General features: G+C 37.0%; 1 protein-coding gene across 6 annotated transcripts in view; it reads left to right on the forward strand.

The window, feature by feature from the left end:
• Positions 1 to 21,497, forward strand: part of PARG (poly(ADP-ribose) glycohydrolase) — a 113,213-nt gene that overhangs the window by 37,270 nt on the left and 54,446 nt on the right. For all 6 annotated transcript variants that reach the window (XM_070493057.1, XM_014830465.3, XM_070493061.1 and 3 more), the window contains 2 exons: positions 10,966 to 11,058; positions 14,921 to 15,078. In XM_070493057.1, coding sequence (XP_070349158.1) covers positions 10,966 to 11,058; positions 14,921 to 15,078 — 251 coding nt within the window. The remainder of the gene's footprint in view (positions 1 to 10,965; positions 11,059 to 14,920; positions 15,079 to 21,497) is intronic.

Genomic DNA, 21,497 nt, shown 5'->3' on the forward strand with positions numbered 1-21,497 from the left:
ATACACATGAGAGATCACTCTGTGGTTGGCTTGTCAGACTTGCATGAGCTTTCAGAAATTAAGAGGAATGAGTGAGTTTGTTTTCTTGTAGGCTGTCACATTCTTCTCTTCAAAGCGTCAGCCTGAGTCGCACACAAATAAATGTTAGAAACATTCACCTTCTCCAGTTGATTTTTTATCCTTACATAATTTAGTGCTGTAACTGTTTTTTTCCCTCTAATGTTTAACTTTTGTAGTCTAAAAACATGCCTGAAGAATAGGTTGGTCTGAAAGATCTTAATAATTCCGACATATGTTGTTTCTGTGTAATTTTTGAAATGTGAACCTGTCTCTCAGACTTGGGACGCGCTAGAGGTAGCCCCCATAAGTTTTAGGTATATTATAGAAAGCTCAGTCCATATGCAGTTTAATTTACTTTTCTTTTAAAAAAAAAGCGACAAACCTCTAGTATTTGTCCTAAGCAGTGGAGATTCTGATAAGCAATGGAGAGGAGGAAGAGGATGAGCTTTGTAAAATTACTTAAGTGTAATAGAAAGTATCATTTATTTTAACAAATATTTTTATTGAAAATGTCATATATGAATATTAATATTCTAGACATAGTGAATCAATATAAATCTTGTCTTAAAGGAACTTCTACTAAGCACTAGAAGGCATGTCCATAAATAATCACAACATAAAACAGGAAGCCTTAAGGGTCTTGTGAAAAAAAAGTACAGTTAAACTACAAGAGGGAGAATTACCTTCTAGCTGGTGAGTCCATTTGGATAGACTTTGAAGCAGCGTGTTGTTTAAGCAAGACATTAACACGTTAGGCAAGTTGTAGAGTTGAGTAGGAAGATGTTCTTAGGGTAGTGCAAATTGTATCTGGAAGCATAGGGGAGTTCTAGAGAAGAGTAAATTGCTGAATTACCTGTTATGTGAAATGCACAAGAGAAAGTGTGTGTGTGTTCCTGTGTGCACACTAAATAAGACTAGACAAGCATCTAGAGCCACATAGGTTGATTGTTAGTTCAAGGAGTTGGTACTGTATTGAAAAGGCAACAAAAAGCCATTGAAAGATTTCAAGTGGAACAGGGACACCCCAGGATGTACTTGGGCAGAAATGGAAGGTGGGCTGGCAACAGGGCAGCAGGTAGCTCATTGTGGTGATCTTGATGAGGCTGGATGAGGGGCTGAGTCAGGGGAGCTTAGTGGTGATGAAGAGGAGGTAATGAATATGTGAGGTCCTGCTGGATGAATCAGTAGGACTTGGCAGTTAATTGATGTGGGGGTGATGAAAGAAGGAGGCGGCTCCAGAAAGTTGGTGAATTACTGGCCATTAGACACTAATAGTTTGCATTTGTATGTGGGGGCTTTAGAATTCATTAAATACTGTTATAGCTGAGGTTTCATAACTGTAAGTTAAACAGAGTTAGAATTATCCTTATTATGGATCAGGAAATAAAGTATTCAGGGATTTTTCCATGTTAATACAGAGAGTAATGCAGATCTGGCTCTCTAACTGTAGTCTTGCAGTTTCTTGGCCTGTGCTCCATTCTCTAAAATGCCTTTCCTTGTGAACCTGGGAAGGAAAGCCCTGGCATCTAGTCCTCATGTGTGCCACGAAGTTTGAATGTGGGAACTCACTTCACCTTCTTTGAGCTGTCTCCAGATATCCTTATGCTTCCTATTTTCCAGGGATACTTTCAGGATAAAATGTAATGTTTTTTATTTTTGTCAACTCTATTCAGCAAATAATAAAGAGTACTAAATCTATGCTTGGTACTGAAATATAAGATGTATAAAATCCATCCCTGCTTTTGCAGTGTTTCACAGATTAGAGAAGGAGAGGAGAAAAACATGTAAATAAATAATTACAATAAACCATAATAAGTGCTGTAATACAGGTATGTGCATGTGACTATAGAGTCACAGAGGAAGGAACAATTAGCAAAGTCAAGGAAGACTTCACAAGGAGATGTGAACTAAGTCTTGATGCATAATTAGTGGTTTAACTGTAGTAAAATGTTAAATAAGCAAGAGGGTAAAATATGTATCATCAATATAATAGTAGCTACTATTCGTTGAGAGCGTGTAAAAGTCAAGGGACCCCAAAGATTGACAGTAGCCACCAGGAGCTAGGAAGAGGCAAGGAAGTATGCTTCCCTAGAGCCTTCAGAGGGAGCATGATCCTGGAAGCACCTTGATTTGGGATTTCTAGTCTAAGGAACTGTGAGAGAATAAATTTTTGTTATTTTAAGCCACCCAGTTTGTGGTACTTTGTTTTGGCAGCCCAGGGAAACTAATAGAGTGTGATGCTGGTGTAAGAACCAAATTGATCAATGGAAAACCCAGAAGTAGGCCTATGATTCTACAGTCATTTGATTTTCAACAAAGGTGCCAAAGCAATCCAATGGGGAAAGAGACGTCTTTTCAACAAATCGTGCTGGAAAAACTGGATATCCTTATGGGGGGAAAAATGAACATCAACTCTTTGCACACATACATAGAAGATAACTAAATGCAAGAGCCAAAACCATAAAGCTTCTGGAAGAAAGCATCTTTGTGACTTAGGGGTAGGGAAAGATTTCTTAGGACACAGAAAGCATTAACCATAAAAGAAAAAAATAATAATTACATAATACATAAAATGCATAAAAGAATTATACATAATACATATACAATAAAATAATAGATAAAATAATTTGTCATCAAGAGACATTAAGAAAATAAATAGACAAGCTAAAGACAGGGAGAAAATACAGGCATGTGTCACTTAACGATGGAGAGATGTTCTGAGAAGGGCTTCGTTAGGAGATTTCGTTGTTGTGCGAACATCGTAGCGTGTAGTTACGCAAACCTAGATGGTACAGCCTACTACACACCTAGGCTATATGGTACTAATCTTATGGGACCACCATCATTGTGTATAGTCCATCTGTGTGGTCCGTTGTTGACTGAACTGCCATTATGCAGCCATATGACTGTATTTGCAAAACATTTATCTGATAAAGGACTTGTATTTAGAATATGTCAAGAACTCAATTCAAAATAAAAAGACAGGCAACTTCATTTTAAAATGAGCAAAAAAAGTTTAAAAGACATATCACAAAGAAAGGTATACAAATGGCCAATTAGCGTATTAAAAAGTGCTCAGTATCATTTGTCATTGGGGATACACCAATTAAAACTAGAATGAGATATTAGTATGCAGGCACTAGAAAGGCTAAAACTAGGACACCTGAATGTAGGTAGAGATGTGGAGCCACTAGAACTCTCATACTTTGTTGTGGGAAGTGTAATATGGTACCACCACATTGGAAAAAGGTCTAGCAGTTCTTTAGTAAACTAAGCACGTGCCTACCGTATGACCCGTTAATTCCATTGCTTTCTGTACCTACCCAAGAAAAGTGAAAATATGTGTACACAAAAAGTCCTGTGTTTGAAGAAGAATGTTTATGACAACTTTACTTATAATAGCCAAAACCTGGAAATAGCCCAGTTGTCTATCAACAGAAGAATGAATAAACAAATTGTGGTATATTCATACAATAAAACAAAATAATAAAAGGGAACAAGATCACTGATACACACAACATAGATGCATCTCAAAAACATTGTGCTAAGAAAAGAAAATCCTTACACTAAACAGTGTGTATCATATATTTCCAATATATGAAGTTTTACAAGAGGCAAAGCTAACCTGTGGTAGAAAAGATTTTGAAACAATGGTAGTCTCTCAGGTGTAGGGGCAGGAGTTGGCTGGGATGGGGCATGAAGGAACTTTCTAGGGTGATGGGAATACCCTTTATCTTGATAGGGATTTGGGTTATGCAGGTGAATGCATTTGTAAAATCTCATTGAATGATACACTAAGATTAGTTTATTTCATTGAGTGTAAATTTTACCTCAAAAGAAAAACACCTGTAAACAAATATTAAACTATATTTATATGCAGGTTAAAGTGATCAGAAGTGAAATGTACTTCTGCCCCCAACTTACTTCAAAATGCACTGAAAGCGGATTGATGGATGGATAGATATGTGACAAAAGTACATGTAGTAAAATGTTAGTTGTAGTGAGTATCTGGGTGTTCATTGTATAGTTATTTTCACTTTGCTGTATTTTTTGAAATTTTTCATGTTAGGAAAAATGCTTACCATCAATTGAGAATAGTTAAAAAATTATTGTACATCCATCCTACAGAATACTGTATAGCATCATTCTGTTACATGGAAAGACTTCTAAGGCTTTCTCTTAAGGCAAAAAACAAGTTGCAGGAAAATATAGTATACCATTTAGTTAAAAAATTAACAAAACAGCTAAGTTTCTGCATGCACGTATATATAAATGTTTGGAAGAAGTCTGGGAAGGAGACATGCATCTGTTTATGTCCGAGAAGTTGTTTGGAACTGGGAATTTGTAGTCAAGGAGAGCTTTGACTTCATCTGGATTATTTGACATTTTTAAGGCAAGAATGCATTCACGTATTGCTTAAAAATTGATAGAAGAAAAGGGTTAAAGGCTCTTAATAAAAGGGCTTGAACACGTGGGAATAAAGAGTTCAACATCATTAGTAATCAAAGAAACATTAAAATAATAGTGAAGTGTCATTTTAGCCTATCAAATTGCAAATATAACAAGAATGTGAGAATGCACAGTATTAGTAAGGAATGGAGTTGAATACTTTCTTATACAGCACCAGAATATCCACTGATAGAACTTTTCTGGAAGGTGACTGGACAGCATACAGCAAAAGCCTTAAAAAAAAATCCTATGCTTTTTGATACAGCATTTTCACTTGTAGAGATATTCAAACAGATGCACAAAGATGCATGTACAAGGATATTCATTGCAATGGTAATTATAATAGTGGAAAATTGACAACCACCTATAAATCTATCATTAGAAAATTGGGGAAATAAATTTTGGTGCTTCCAAATGGTAGAATAATACCCAGCTATTAAAAATGGTGATGTAGCAAAGAACTCACACAACTCAACAATAAAAAATCGAACAACCCAATTACAAAATGAGCAGGGGACATGAACAGACATTTCTCCAAAGAAGATACATGGATGGCCAATAGACACATGAAAAGATGCTCATCATCACTAATCAGCAGGGAAATCCAAATCAAAACTACACTAAGATATCACCTTACACCTGTTAGAATGGCAAAAATATCCAAAACCAAGAGTGACAAATGTTGGAGAGGCTGTGGAGAAAGGGGAACCCTCATACACTGTTGGTGGGAATGCAAACTGGTGCAACCACTATGGAAAACAGTATGGAGATTCCTCAAAAAGTTAAGAATAGAAATACCTTATGACCCATCCATCCCACTACTGGGTATCTAGCCTAAGAACCTGAAATCAGCAATTCCAAAAGTTCCATGCACCCCTATGTTCATCGCAGCATTATTCACAATAGCCAAGTCATGGAACCAACCTAAGTGCCCAGCAACTGATGATTGGATAAAAAAGATGTGGTATATATATGCAATGGAATACTACTCAGCCATACAAAAGGACAAAGTCGTCCCATTCACAACAACATGGATACCTTGAGAGTATTATGTTGAGTGAAATAAGCCAGACAGAGAAAGACGAACTCTGTATTACTCCACTCATAGGTGGTGGTTAACATATGGACAAAGAGAACTGATCGGTGGTTGCCAGGGGAAAGGGGGGTGGGGGGAGGGCACTAGGGGTGAAGTGGTGTACCTACAACATGACTCATAATGATGTACAACTGTAATTTCACAAGGATGTTAACTTTCATAACCTTAATTAAAAAATGGTGATGTAGGATTCTATTTATTTACATGGGGAATTGTCCACTATGTAAATGAAAACAAGATGCAAACTTTAATAGATAGTAGCCTGGAAGGATATATCCCAAAATGTTAGCAGGATATCTTGATAGTGGGTATATGGGTGATATTTATTTTCATTTTGTTTATGTTAATTTTCTACAGTGAAAATGCATCACTTTTTAAAAAACATTTTGGTTCTTGTGATGTTTATGAAGACTATATAGCAAAGTGGCCAGTTCTTTGTTGTCATATTAGGTGAAAAAAATATACAAAGTTGTTTGAGCAACATGATTTCAAGTGATTTTTTCTGTGTGAGAAGAAAAACAAACACCTAAGTGTAACAAACACTGAAATGGTTATATTAACTTCAGAATCATAGGATTATGAGTTTTTTCCTCTTCCCTATTTAGATTTTGGGGTGATATACTTTTCATATTGAAAATTTTTGTTTTTTGAGGAAGATTAGCCCTGAGCTAACTGCTGCCAATCCTCCTCTTTTTCTCTGAGAAAGTCTGGTCCTGAGCTAACATCGTGCCCATCTTCCTCTACTTTATATGTGGGACACCTACCATAGCATGGCGTGCCAAGCTGTGCCATGTCTGCACCCGGAATCTGAACCGGCTAACCCCGGGCCGCCAAAGTGGAACGTGCACACTTAACTGCTGCACCACCGGGCTGGCTCCTGAAAATTGTTTAATGAAATTTAATGTTCTATATCTTTTATATAAAATTTTTTGAAAATTCCTATTAAAGAAGAGTGTTAGTAACTTTTCAAAATTTCACCAGTATCTAATTAGGTTTACACCAATAGATAAAATGTAGAGGCTTGAGGTGTTTATTGTATTTGTCGATTTGTGATTGGTCACTATTTAAAAGCTGTCTGCAAGGCTGGCCCAGTGGCGTAGTCGTTAAGTTCACTTGCTCTGCTTCGGTGGCCTGGGGTTCGGAGGTTTGGATCCTGACCATGGACCTAGCACTGCTTGTCAAACCACACTGTGGTGGCTTCCCACATAAAATAGAGGAAGACTGGCACAGATGTTAGCTCAGTGACAATCTTCCTCAAGCAAAAAGAGGAAGATTGGCAACAGACGTTAGCTCAGAGCCAGTCTTCCTCACATATGCCCAAAAAAAGCTGTTTGCTATGAACTGTTTGAAGAAGCAGATCTACGGAAGTGTCCTCATTTATTAAAATACACTAGTTTTCTGATTTTACCAGCTATAGGTTTCACTTATTCACTCAAAGTTCAGTAGTAAATATTTAGTACTTTCCGTGTGTCAGGTACTGCAGTTAGTAATGTATGATTATGTCTTTAGTATTAGAGCATACGTCACAGATTGTTTTAGTTGATCAAGTATTCTAAGAAAGAAGAAATAAGTAAACTCTTCTGTTTGTATGCTTCTAGATATTGAAATTATTTATAACGTTCTGACATTTGACAAATTTAGTTACTGGATTTTAGTGGTTTGTCCATGTTTCTCTCTGCTGATAGGAGAAAGAAAGATAGCTTCTCCATGGTCACTGACGAGATTGCAGTAATTACTATCCTTCAAGGTTGGGCTGATGTATTGGGAGGGTCACAGAAAGAGCACAGAAAGAGGTCAGTGATCACGGATGTGATTGTTTATGGTTCTGTCTTCATTCCTGGCACAGTGTCTGGCACATAATAGATACTCAAATATTTGTTTACTGGCCAATTGAATGAATGAACAGATCTGTATTCTAAAGAGAGGAAAAGGGCAAAATAGCATTATAATTTTGAAACTCATTGTATCAATTCTGGGTGAAATATACACATAAGGAATTTTTGGGACTAGAATAAAAGGTCATTATCTACACACATGCACAGACATATGCACAGAAACACTTGCTACATGTAATTATGCAGGCTATCCAGTAGGGCTCTTCTTGTGGGAGAATTTAATGAAACTTTCTTTTTTACCGTCATGTAAATGCTTATTCTTCATCATCATCATCATCATCATCATTACAATAACATAATATATATATTATAAATAAATGCTTATTTATTATTTAAGGCTCTTCCCTCTCTTAAAGTTAAGAAATGATTTACATTTAAAAATGTTTGCTACTTACATCTGGGTTTGCATTGTAGAGATTAATAAGTTAGAGATTAATAAATAGTAAATATGTAAAAAGTAAGGTTACATAAAGATACTAATAATATGTGAGAGGGCATAAGAGAGGGCTAGTTCTTTAAATTATGCATTCCATCTCAAACAGTAGTTGGATCACTTTTTTTATGTTTTCATTTGTGTTTCCAAAGCAACATTAGACATAGGTCTGAAATGCTGATAGTTGTGAAGTCCAGTGTAGTAACGTTTCATCAGATAAATAAATTTTATCAAATAAATAACTTTTAAAGCTTGTGACAGTCAGCAAAGCAGTAGCAGCAGCTACTCATATGTCAATTTTAAAAGACAAGGACAGGTACCCAAAGGAGAAGAAGCTGTCAGCCTATTTAGACACTTAAGGTTAAATGTCTTAAGGTTAAAAATGCTTGGATAGACACTTCTCCCTATCCCTTTTGCTAAATACAGGACACTGTATAAGCGTAAGAAGACTCTGAAAGGTGGAGAGAAGACTGACCAGCTAGGGTCTGTGGGCCCTCAGGAAGACACTGCACCAGGGTGGTATCAGCAGAGGCCTGGTGGGCAGCCTGAACTCTCACACCCACCCAGCAGTATCAAGATGCCTCTCCCACTCTTTGCCCTGGGAGCCAACAAAGGTGGACTAGAGAATCTGAGTTTCCACTCCTAACTGGCAATAATGGGGTGGCTGTCCCCTTCCACTGTCACAGAAGGCTTGCTAAAACAAGATTTAAATAAGATCCAAAGTCTTATAATACCCCAAATAACCAGATTCAATCAAAAATCATTCATCACCAAGAACCAAGAAAATCTCAACTGAAATGAGAGAAGACAATCAACGGACGCTGGCCATGAGATACAGATGTTAGAATTATCTGTGACACAATATTTTTGAAAGACTAAAAGAAATGAACTGTCAACTGAGAATTCCATATCCAGTGAAAATATCCTTCAAGAATGAAAGGGAACCATGGCATTCTCAGATGAAGGAAAGGAAGAGAATTTGTCATTAGTCGACCTGTCCCAAAAGAATGTCCAAAGGAAGTCAAGTAAGTTTGGAAATAACTTTTTACCATAAACTAAAAAAATTTTTTATTAGTTATTATGCCAAGGTGCTAGGGAAGTAGCTTGGATCCTACTCAGAACATAAAGTGCATATGCCGTTGGCAGAAGTCCTCAGAGACAGGAGTGTGGCCATATCTGAGTGAGATTCTACAAGGTCTAGCACTTAGTGTTACCCTCCGGATTAGGACTTACACATCCCATGAAGGATTTCTTCAGAGTCCAAATCACTGGATGTCAAAGCAAAGAGTGGCTACGATACATGCGTTGAATTCATAGTTCCATTGTACAGAGGGAAGATATGCTACCTACTTGCTTAATAGATGAACTACTTCTTTCTCCCGGAAGTGCCAGAACAATGGCTTAGAGGATCAGAAAAGACCAATTCCAGATTGGAATGGTGCACAATCAATGTTGATTTATAATCAGGTTTGTTTATTAAGTAGTAATTGACTTAACCACCCAACCTAAAGGAATTTCTTGAAACAAAGGAAATGATAGAAGATGGAATCGTTGAACATCAGGAAGGAATAAAGAACAAGAGAAAGAGTAAAAATATAATTTTTCTTCTTGAGTATTCGAAATTATGTTTGACATTTTCTCTTTCACTTTTTAAAAAAATTACAATACTGTCAAATGTGGTTCTCAATCTATATAGGGAAATATTGAATAAAATTATATTATAAATAGAGGAGGGTAAAGGAACTTAAAGAAAGGTAAAGTTTCTGTACTTTACTGGAGCTGGTAAAAAGTTGACCCCTGGAAACAGTGATAAGTTATATATAATGTAATGCCTAGAACAGCCAGTAAAAAAAAATCTATTCAAAGAGGTGTACTCAAAAACACTCTAGATAAATAAAAATGAAATTTTAAAATATGCTCAAGTGACCCACAGGAATGAAGGGAAAAGAAAATCAGAGTGAATGTAAATTATCTTTGTTAATTTTTCTGTTTACACACATACCCCATCCAGCTGCAGATAGACAAATGAATGTTCTTTTATTTCAGGTTAGCTCCTGATAGCAAAGGAAGTCTATAGATATTTGTAAAGAGTCTGTATCCTCATCAATCCCAAGCATTGGTCACAAAGGAAAGTGGGGAGAGCCGTTTAGTAGAGGCCAGAACACTTGGGTTCTAGTTCTGATTTAATTGCTAATTGACCTTCTCAATCTAGGATGATCAGATAACCTCCTTGGCCCCAGTTTTCTTTTCTCTGTAGAGACCTCTTCTAGTTCAAATGTGATTTCAGATAGATAAATGCTTTACTTTGATCCTGACTGTGTATGTAGTATCTCTAAATTAGAGTGTTTTCATTTTCAATACTTTTAAAGGAATAACCCTGGTGTTTAGAGAGAAATTGGATTAAAAGGCCCAAAGTAATTTTGAAAGCCTTGTGGAGATGGGAAATTATAGAAGACAAAAATGGACCATGAATGTCATCTTTGTTGTACTTCAAATTATGATATGGGAATTGTGGTTTTGACTTCCCAAGGGTGCCTGGAAATGGAAAAGTGTAAGGTCATCAGACTTAGTACCCAGTAGGTTAGATTTGACACACATAATATGGTCTGAAATAATTAGTGTGGCTTTAATGGTGATTTGTTTAAGTTTCAGACTGTTGAAGCTAGATGGGTCCTTGAGGGCGTCTCAGAAGTCCTTGGTGGTCTGGCAGCTTTTGGTTGATGTAACCAAGGGCAGAATGTACTGTTTTTCATTTGCAAGTGTTTTATTTGTTGTGAATGCTGACGTGAGAGATATTTCATAGTTGGGATGCTTAATTCATTTTCAGAGGGCATTAAGGTGAATTACATACATTTGGAAATGAGTTTGTAAGTTCTTTAGTGCACCCTGTTCATGTGCTCGTACATGTTTGATGATGCTGATAATGTGCTTTATTATGGGATCCTACGAAAAGCAGATATGTAGTTTAATTTCATAACAAACATTTGTTCGTTGGTAATTATTCACCAATAACGTATTTTATTGGTTTTCAGGTACTTGAAGAAGCAGAAGCTCAACATTTATATCAGTCCATTTTGCCTGATATGGTGAAAATTGCACTGTGTCTGCCAAATATTTGCACCCAGGTTGGTGGAAATAACTTCTTCCTCAGTAGCTTCCTTGAGACTCAGAATTGAATTTCCTTTAAACTCTAGTGGCTAAGGTCAAAGAGAGAGAAGCGAAACAGTTTTTGCCAGAGTATGATGATTTTGCTATACTAAAGAAAAGGTTAGAGGCTGGAGAGAAGGCTGCAAAAGGACATTAAAAATGCAGCATTCAATTTCTGAGCTTCAGTTTACACTGTTGATGTTTGCTTGCTCAGATTTCTTTTTCTCTTTTTTGTTTAAACAATCTCTAACTTAAAAAAAAGTGGCCATTATTTCAAAACATCCTAATGGATTTAGAACATTTTACCTTCAAAATGGCTTAATACTGCCCACTCCCTACCCCCTCCCCCAAAGCGGTATATTGTATAACAAGTGAGCTTTCTTGGTACTTTATTAACTTTTAAAAAATGAAAGAAAAGATCTGGTATTATTTCATTTTGTTTGGAGTGTATTATTTATTTCTATGTAACAATCTCAAAATTTAGTGGTTCAAAACAACAAGCATTTAGTATCTCACAGTTTCTGTCGGTCGGGAATTCGGGAGCAGCTTAGCTGGGTGGTCCTGGCCCAGGGTCTCTCTTGAGGTTGCAGGCAGGATGTAGGCGAGGGCTGCAGTCCTCTGAAGGTTTGACTGAGAAGGAGGAGCCGCTTCCAAGCTGGCTCACTCACATGGCAGTTGGCAGAAGGCCTCAATTTCTTGTCATCTGCCTCTCCGTGGGCAAGCCCTCATGACAGGGTTGCTAACTTCCCCAAAACAAGCCACGCAAAGGAGAGAGCAAGGAAATGGCAGTGCCTTTTTTACGATAGTTTCTGAGGGTACCCACTCTCTTCCACTGTTTTTTTTTCGTTGGAAATTAGTCACTAAATCTAGCGCACACTCAAGGAGAGGATAATTAGGCTCTGCCTCTTAAAGGAAGGAGTGTCAAAGAGTGTGTGGACATATTTTCAAACCACCTGAAGAGGTTGTTGGTTTGTTCTTCATAATTTTATTCCCATGTGTCTCACAACAGTGGTTTGAATTTGCCTGTCTTTTTTTTTTAAAGATTGGCACCTGAGCTAACAACTGTTGCCAATCTTCTTTTTTTTTTCCCTTCTTCTCCCCACAGCCCCCCAGTACATAGTTGTACATTCTAGTTGTAGGTCCCTCTAGATTTGCTTTGTGGGACGCCACCTCAGCATGGCCTGACGAGCAGTGCCATGTCTGCGCCCAGGATCTGAACTGGTGAAACCCTGGGCCACCGAAGCAGAGCACCTGAACTTAACCACAGGGCCACTGGGCTGTCTCCTTGCCACATGGATGCTATCCAGGGTTCTGCTAATACTGTTGCTCCACAGGGGCCCTAGGGACATTTTGGGTGAACAATTTCTGGGTGGTCCCACACATTGCAGTCTGTCACTGAGACACCCCAAAACCCACAAGCACAGTCGTTGGGGCAACTAAAAAACATGTCCAGGTGCCTGAAGGCCATGCCACCTTCAATTGAGAACCACTGAATGTTTTTCATCATGCCATATTTTTAGTATTTTACCGTCATATTTCCAATTTTATTTCACCTCATTAGTGCATTGTATCTGAGATAAGTTTTTCTAGTGGGCAGGGAAAATGTATTTTAAAACTCATCCTCTTCTTGTTTATGTTGAACGTTATTTGCTTAATTATGTTTTGTGTTCATTCTTTTCCCATTCCCTCCTTGCTTTTCCCCTTACCTAGTAAAGTTTCTCACTACCTCTTAGGCTCTGCCTAACTTTTACTTCCCCTGTGCAGCCTTCCCTACCTCCGCCAGCCAAAGTTAATCTGTCCTGGAGTGCTCAAATCGTATTTAGCACATTTTGTAATTTATGTCTTATCTCCTCCTGGTGAGTTAAATTGCATATATTGTTATTTAATGAATTTATCACATTAACATTCTTTAGGCCAAATCCAAAAAGTAAATTTTAAATTTATAAAAAGGAAATTAAAGGAAACAAATTTTGTACATGAACTTTTTGAAAGATCTTGGTTCATATTATCCAGTCATTTATTTTATTCATCTAGCTGAGCACTTTATGAAAAGATTTACAATCTCTAGTTTTCCCCGAGTATGAGCTTTCAGGCGTTTCTCCTCACCAAGAGAACAGAAATCGTTTATTCTATTTAAAATTATATTATTTGGTTATTTGGAGGACAAGAAATGTTTATGTTTAAAGTCCATTAAGCCTAAAAATATCACCGTTAATTTTTAAAATCATTTTTGTAGATAACTGGGTAAATGGTAGTTAAAAACTCATTTCTTACTAAAATCAAGTAACAGTTTGCTTTAAGCCATTGACTCATTGTCACCTTTTCTAAACTCATTGCTGGGTTGTAAATAAATGTGTGGGATGGGTAAAGAAGATCAATATGAGCTCTCTATTTCCTCCTTCTTAGAGATGGTAATCACTAAGGCCTAAAAGGAGAGAGAATTTTGGATACCAAAGTGAAAATAAGTTCTTTACATTTCCCTTGTTTACCTTTGTATTTTCCGAAGAGAAATAGTTGAAATGCAAGTTTAACCTTATCTTTTTCTAGCAAACTCTTATTCTAGCAGTGATGTGTATTTTCTGTTACTTTTGAGTGTTGATTCTGAGAGTTGATCAAACTGTTCTCTGTGCATCCTGGTTTGAGATTAATACAGTTATCCAGGATTCTTAGTTCTGGGTCTTATTGAAAGGGAGAAGGAGAAGCACCTCTAGATATTATGTTGGGCCATTTTGAAACTTAACAACTGATGTGGAAACTGGCAGTTGGTTGGTCTTTGGCTTTACTCTCATGTCTTTAAAAACATGTAGTTTAAGGGGCTGGCCCCGTGGCTGAGTGGTTAAGTTCGCGCGCTCCGCTGTAGGCTGCCCAGTGTTTCGTTAGTTCGAATCCTGGGCGCGGACATGGCACTGCTCATCAGACCACGCTGAGGCAGTGTCCCACATGCCACAACTAGAAGAACCCACAACGAAGAATACACAACTATGTACCGGGGGGGCTTTGGGGAGAAAAAGGAAAAAATAAAAAAAAAATCTTTAAAAAAACAAAAAAAACATGTAGTTTAAACATTTAAAATAAATAAAACCTACTGAACACAGTACTCAGGTCCTGTGGATTATACTGAAAGTAAAAGGTCAGTGAATTTCGGATTGATATAACTAGAAGATATTTCAGACATAAGACATTTGAAGGAAAAATGTCCTACATCTTCCTTAATTTGGAATGATTATATAGGAAATGGCTGTCTTCTTACAAGTTAAACATAAATCTGTATACACATATGCCATTAATTGCTTTAATAAAATTAGATTTGGGTCTCATAAAGAAATTGTCTGTGAATTGTTTCTCAGAATTAGCGGGAAAAGACTCACTTATTGAAATATTTTCCTTAGGTCATTTTATTTAGAACTGAAATAGAAAAATTACAGTGTCCAACCATCTTTAATATAAGTGAGAACAGAATTTAGCATATGCAATAATAACTAAACTCAACATTGCCTTTTTCTCTTTCGTCCTTTGTTTTAATTTTCATTACATAGATAATGTGTTTTTATTTTCTTACTTGCTAAAGCAATCTTGTTTTTCACTAATAAGTAATGTTTTGTGTTCTCTTCACTATCATTATTATTGACTAGAAACCTGCAGTTTGTCAAACACCTACATTTTTCCAATCATCCTTGATGAACTGCCCTTGACTTCAACAGTATTGCTGATTTAAGGATTTAAGAGTGGCCTGAAATTATTCCTGCCTTAATTTAGCAAATGCAATTTGGTGCCTCTGCTTTTGAAATTGCTAAACTAATTATTGCTCATCTTGTCTGTATTTTTTGTTTCCTCTATCAGCCAATACCACTCCTGAAACAGAAGATGAATCATTCCATCACAATGTCACAGGAACAGATTGCCAGTCTTTTAGCTAATGCTTTCTTCTGCACGTTTCCACGGCGAAATGCTAAGATGAAATCAGAGTATTCTAGTTACCCGGACATTAACTTCAATCGGTATGTTTTCAGAGAACACCTCTTTAACAATGAAATAGAGAAGGGTGGAAGGAATTAATAATATTTATTGAGTGATTTGCCGTAGGCCAAACTTTTTGTGTACAATTATCTAATTTAATCTTTATAATATGTTGAGTTAAGTGATATTTTTGCCATTTTGCAGGTGAGATAAACGTTCACAGAGGTTATGCAAATTGTTTAGGATCCAGGAGCCAATAAGTCTCAGAGCTGAGGTTTAATCTCAGGTCTCTCTTACTCTAAGGCCCACATTCTTTCCATCCTGTCGGATTGTCCTCCTCTGAGTGCCCTGGAGTTTTTATACTTGTTAGATGTGATTAATCACAGGAACGTTTGTTGTATGTTATAACATTTGTATGCTGAAACAATGTTAAAGCTGAAGTACCAGTCCTCCTTTCTTGGAAGTATGAGTTTAAAGTTACAAGGCTGACTATCTTATGAGACTTGAAAAATATACTTGTTAATATGAAAAGCAAAAGTGAAAGTTAACTTTAACTTTTTATAGACATGACTAATTTATCCATGTAATATTTTAAAAAGAAAATAAAAGAATGCTTAAATTATTTGACTAAAGTAATACATTTTGAAAGTATTGATAAAGTTTCAGATTCTAGCCATTTTCCCAAATGATAACTCTCTGTCATCTACACAAAACACACGTGTAAAATCTTGGCATATAAGTATCATTTTTTTTCCTCTCTCCCTCTCCCCCCTCCTAAACCTCTCTTTCTTTTTCCACCTGAGAATTATCTTTATGGCAACTCTGAGTAGAATGTGAGTTTTCTTCCCTAGTGTCAGGAGAGGGCCTTCAGAAAATTGCTACAAAGTATGCTCCTCTTTCCCAGTAGGTTGAGTGTAATGTCCTCCTGCGCTACCTTCCTCTTATCCCCACTCCTGCCTCTGTGGGTGGGACAGTGTGGGCAGGGTGCAGAGTAAGAGGTGCAGTCAGGGAGCGAAGTCACAGTTTTGTATGCCGTTTTGTTTTTGTCTTCAAAGTTGCAGTAGTGTCACTTATATTAGTTTGCTCTTTTAATGTTGTTTCTTTTAAAACTTTTTATTTTGAATTAATTTTAGACGTGTAAGAAAGTTGCAAAAATAGTACCTGGAATTCCTGTGTACAGCTCACCTAGCTTTACCCTTATGGTCACATTACTATGTAACCATACTATGTTGCCACAGTGAAATTATCAAAAGCAGGAAGTTAACATTGGTGTGATACTTTTAACTGAACTACAGACCTTATTTGAATTCCACCAGGTTTTTTACTGTATTTTTCTGTTCCAGGATCCTCCAAGTATCCCACGTTGCATTTAGTTTCCTTAGTCTCCTCCACCCCATTCCTTAGTTTTTCCTTTTCTTTCATGACTTTGACACTTTTGAAGACTGCTCATCAGTTATAGAATGTTACTTAGTCTGGGTTTCGCTGACATTTTTTCACAAATGGCGTAAAGTCATGCACTTTGGCAGGAGTATCACAGAACTCATGTTGTGTCCTTCTCAGTGCATCACGTGAGTGAACTCATGATGTGGATGTGTCTTCTTACTAGTGATCACCTGACTCAGTAAGATGATGTCTGCTGGGTTTTCCACTGCATAATTACTATCTTTTCCTTTGGGATCAGTAAATATCTTGGGAGATCTGTTGACACTATACAAATGTTTTGCCTCACATTTCCCCCCCTAATTTTAGTATCCATTGGTGGATCTTGTCTGCAAACATTACTACTGTAGTATTTACTTATTGTGATTTTTCTATTTCCCTCTTTCCTTCCACATTTATTAATTGGATTGTAAGGAAGAGCTATCCCTTCTCATTTTTTTATATCAGAATAGACTTATGGATATTTTAGTCCGTCAGTTAAAATTTAACACTGTTATTTATTTTGCTGCTCAAATTATTCTAGCGTTGGCCACTAGGGCTCCTTCAGCTTGGCTTCTGTGTTCTTTTGACAAGCCCCCAACATTTGTTTTGAGCATTTTCTAACTTTCTGGCATCACAAGATATTTCAGGCTCATCTTATGTTTTCCATGATGCAGCTTTGGAATCAACCATTTTTCCAAGGAAACTTGAACGTAAGATTTATTGGAGAATGGTATTTAGAGACCAAGATCTGGTGATAGTTGTGCTCATTGCTACTAGAGTGTCATGGTTTCAAGTGCCACTTACTTTTCTGACAACTCCAGAAGGCAGTGGAGAGATAGATTCACAGTTCTCTGCAGTGACGCAGAATTGTCATCCAAAGAGCGTTATTTTTAGCCTCTTGAAATGTAGAATGCTTTTCTCTCTTAAGATGAGAAAAATTCTAGGTCAGCTGGTTAGTACCTAATAAAAATTTTTATTAAAACTAAGCCACTTCAGTACATTTATTGTGTTTTATTTTATTTATTTGGTAAATGAAAGCATAGCAGATGATTTGAATGTAAGACTACTTTTAGACTGTAGTAATTCTTGGGCTATATTTTTAAGCCTTTCAAACATTAAAATATCAATGAAAATCTTTGTTATCACATATAGTACTCTTCATTATCAACACTAAGGAGGAGTGTAGCAACAAACAAAAAATGATGTCATCTTTGTAAGAGAATTTCTTTAAAATCTCAGCAACATTGTCCATTTTATATCATAGCCTGTTTGGTTGTGTAAATACCAGTTGTTAGGGGCATGTTTTTAACTTCTTTTTCAAAATCGGTGCATTAGCTAAGTTTGTTTTGAGAATAGTATTTAGTCAGTTTAGTTCAAATATACAATGAGCAATTACAGTACTCTCCACAGCGTGTTAAGTGCCTTGGGGTACAAGAGAAAGGACAGGCCAGTTTCTGACTTCCGTGCCTTTCTCTCCTCCATGTGGCTTTTGTTCCTCCTTCAAGGCTCATTTCACGTATCACTGTTTCTGATAGCTCTGATCCTGCCAGGATAGGTTTGCTATTTCTCTGATTTCCTATGACAGCCTGTATGTACCTGTTATATAAAGGAGAGGTACACATTATTGTGACACTCTATTAGATAAGGATATAATTTAATAAAGGAAGCCTTCGCTGAGGAAATAACTTTTGAACTAAGCATATGAAGGTAGGGAGGAGTTTTTACCAAGGAGGAAAGGAGAAGTGATTGCATTCTAGGCAGGGGGAACAGCATGTACAAAGGCACTATGGAGAGAAGCACACGACATGTCCAGGGACTGAGAGTAGACCAGTGTGGCTGTAGCACTGGAAGAAAAAGGAGAAGCTGCAAAAGTAGGTGGGGGCCTGTAGGCCATCCTTCGCAATAGGAGGAAGTCATTAAAGGAATTGATATGGGGGGATGGGAGGAAGCTGGTACATCTGCTCAGATTTACATTTTCTAAAGTTTGTTTTGACTACAGTGTGGGAACCACGTTGCAAAGGGGCCAGAGTACAATGATTTTACCCAGTTGGGAGGCTATTGTAATGTACCAGGAAAGAGAGGATGGTAGCTGGATAGTGTAGTGGTGGAGGTGGAGGTGTGGAGACATTTGAAGGGCAAGTCAGTGTGATGGTGAAGGACTGGATTGGCAGGTTGACAAAGAGGCATCCAGGGTACTTCCCAGGTTTGTGCCATCGGGCATGCGCCTTTAGCGCTCTCTACTTTTTCTACTGTACTGCCTACCCTACTTTGTTATCATTGCTTGTTTAATCCTTTCAGTGGGACAGAGATCATATCTGTCCTGTTCTTTGTTGTTTTCATAAAATCTCATGCATTGTAGGCCTTCATAAATCCTTGTTGAATGAATAAAAATAAATTTTACAGATGAAACATTTGAGAAATTAAGTGACTGGTTAGTGGCAGAGTCCTAGGACTGTAACTTACTCATCGTTCTCAGTCTGCTGTCTTACTTTTCAAACTGCATCTTATTCTTAGGAATTGGGAGATTTTTTGTTTTTTTTGGTGAGGAAGATTGGCCCTGAGCTAACATCTGTACCAGTCCTCCTCTATTTTGTATGTGGGACACTGCTACAGCATGGCTTGACGAGTGGTGTGTAGGTCCGTGCCTGGGATCCAAACACACGAACCATAGGCCACTGAAGCAGAGCACACAAACTTAACTGCTATGCCACCAAGCCAGCCCCCAGATGTTTTATTTTTAAGCCACATATAATTAAAGTTTTTACCTTTAATTTCTTTAGTATTTGGGGTAAGATTGAGAGAAAACAAATAGCATTGGTATCTGCAATTGCAGTTGTATAAGGAACCTGTTTATTAAATACATATTTTTTTGCTTGAGAAGTTATTTAAGAATTTTCTCTACTATACAAGTAGACTCACTAGTAGTTAAGGGCTATGCATCCCTCACAGGTTTTCTTTTTTAATATAGAAACGGAAATGGTCAAATTTTGTATGTAAGTAAAGAAGTGGAAATTTAATTTTGTAGAAATACAATTATCTGTTTCCATGAAGAGTATTATATTAATAATAAGGATTCTCCAAAGAGTAAATAGTCTCTCTGTTTTATTCAGAATAAGTATTTTTCAGCTCTAGGATCTGGCAGACATGCTGTAAATTATAAAATTTCTATCCAAAATTCAGGAGACAGTGGTTTTGGGGTTGTTATCCTGGTTTTTGGTTTTGGTAAGAAGTAGCTCTAATTAATAATGCTTTAGAATTAGTGTTTCAATGGCTACTTACGATTTGTTTTTGTGGAATGAGTAATCAGCTAGTGCATGTATCTCGATGGTCTCTAAGATAAACCTTTGATGTCTTAGTTACAAGCTTTCTCAATTACAGTTAAGTCAAACAGTTGTAAACTTCTTAAATTTTTAATTTTTTGGATAAGAACTGTGCATTCTCTTACTAAGTTAAGATTGTATCAGAAAGCCTCTTCTCTAAAAAATGTTATTTTTAAAAACAGTATTATGGGGGGACTGACCCAGTGGCTGAGTGGTTAAGTTCACATGCTCCACCGCAGCAGCCCAGGGTTTCGCTGGTTCAGATCCTAGGTGCGGATATGGTCCCGCTCATCAGGCCACGTTGAGGCAGTGTCCCACATGCCACAACTAAAAGGACCTGCAACTAAGATATACAGCTATGTACAGGGGGTTGCAGGAGATAAAGCAGAAAAAAAAAGAGAAGAAGAAGAAGATTGGCAACAGTTGTTAGCTCAGGTGCCAATCTTATTAAAAAAAAAGACAATGGTATTATGGGTACTTTCAAACATTCTAAAAAATAAAGAGTACAGTATGGTGAACCCATGTTTTAATCACCCAACTTCAATACTTACCAGTTTGGTTTTTTTTCTTCTGTTTTTCTCCTATCTAACCCCACATTTTTTTCATAGGATATTTTAAAGCAAATTCCAGACATGGTTTCGCTCATTAAGAATTCAATATTTAAACTCTTCACAGAGAACTTTAGTCCTACATCTTGGTTAAATGTTTATAGCACTTTCCTCAGAAAAGCTTAAGGTTCTCTGTGGATAACTATAAATATGCATTCCCCACCAGTAAAAAAAGAAAAAGCACAAGAAAGGGATAGAAAGTTAAGCGTGATTAGAATCAGCAATTGTAGATTTTAACAAGGAATAAAAAATTGTATATAGAATACAATCTCAATTATGTTAAAACATCTGTATCTATTAATATACTTCTGTGTTTACATCTGTACATATAGATGTATGAGCATGGAAGATAGACTGACAAGAAAATGCATCAAAATATGATTACCATTGACTGGTGAGAAAAACATTGAACACTTTCAGTTCATCTTTTTCTATATTTATCGGGTTGTTTATAATGAGTGTATATTACTTTTATAGTCAGAAGAAAATAGTTACTTAAGAGGAGGAACAAGCAACGATCAGAAGTGGAGAAGAAGACAAAATTGATAAAAAGAGTGATGATTTTTGTAATTTGATTTTGCGAGTGGAATCCCACAGATTTTTTGAGCCTTTCTCGAAAAGCTAGTGTGGGTAGCTTCTTCCTTCCTAATTATAGCCCCGCAGACACCGTGTCATTATCTCCCTTCACCCTCACTTTTCCGTTCAGCATGTAAAAGAAACCCAAGCCCACAGGGCCCTCGGGCCGGGCACTTGCCACGCTGGCAGTCTCCTTTTCCCAATAGTAAAATGGAACACGGGTTTGGGATGGCTGACAGGTAGAAGTCAAGGAGTCTTGGGAAGCCTTGGCTTCCATGACTTCTGATTTCCTGCCACCATTTATATTAATTTTAATATATGTTTTAATTTTAAAGCATCTTTGTTTTTCAGTTAAACTTCTGACAGGGGAATGCTGGGACTTCTTGTCAATGGCACCTTTATCTTTTTCATTGTTCATGGTCGTTTATCCTGAAGACTGAGCTGGTTGGCTCTGAGTGTCAGCATGTTAGGCTTGATGGGAAGTGAGGCTGAGCCATTTTTCTTAATGAAGGGACTATAGATTAGAACAATGTA

Source organism: Equus asinus, chromosome 2 (genome assembly GCF_041296235.1).
Source record: "Equus asinus isolate D_3611 breed Donkey chromosome 2, EquAss-T2T_v2, whole genome shotgun sequence".
Taxonomy (NCBI): domain Eukaryota; kingdom Metazoa; phylum Chordata; class Mammalia; order Perissodactyla; family Equidae; genus Equus; species Equus asinus.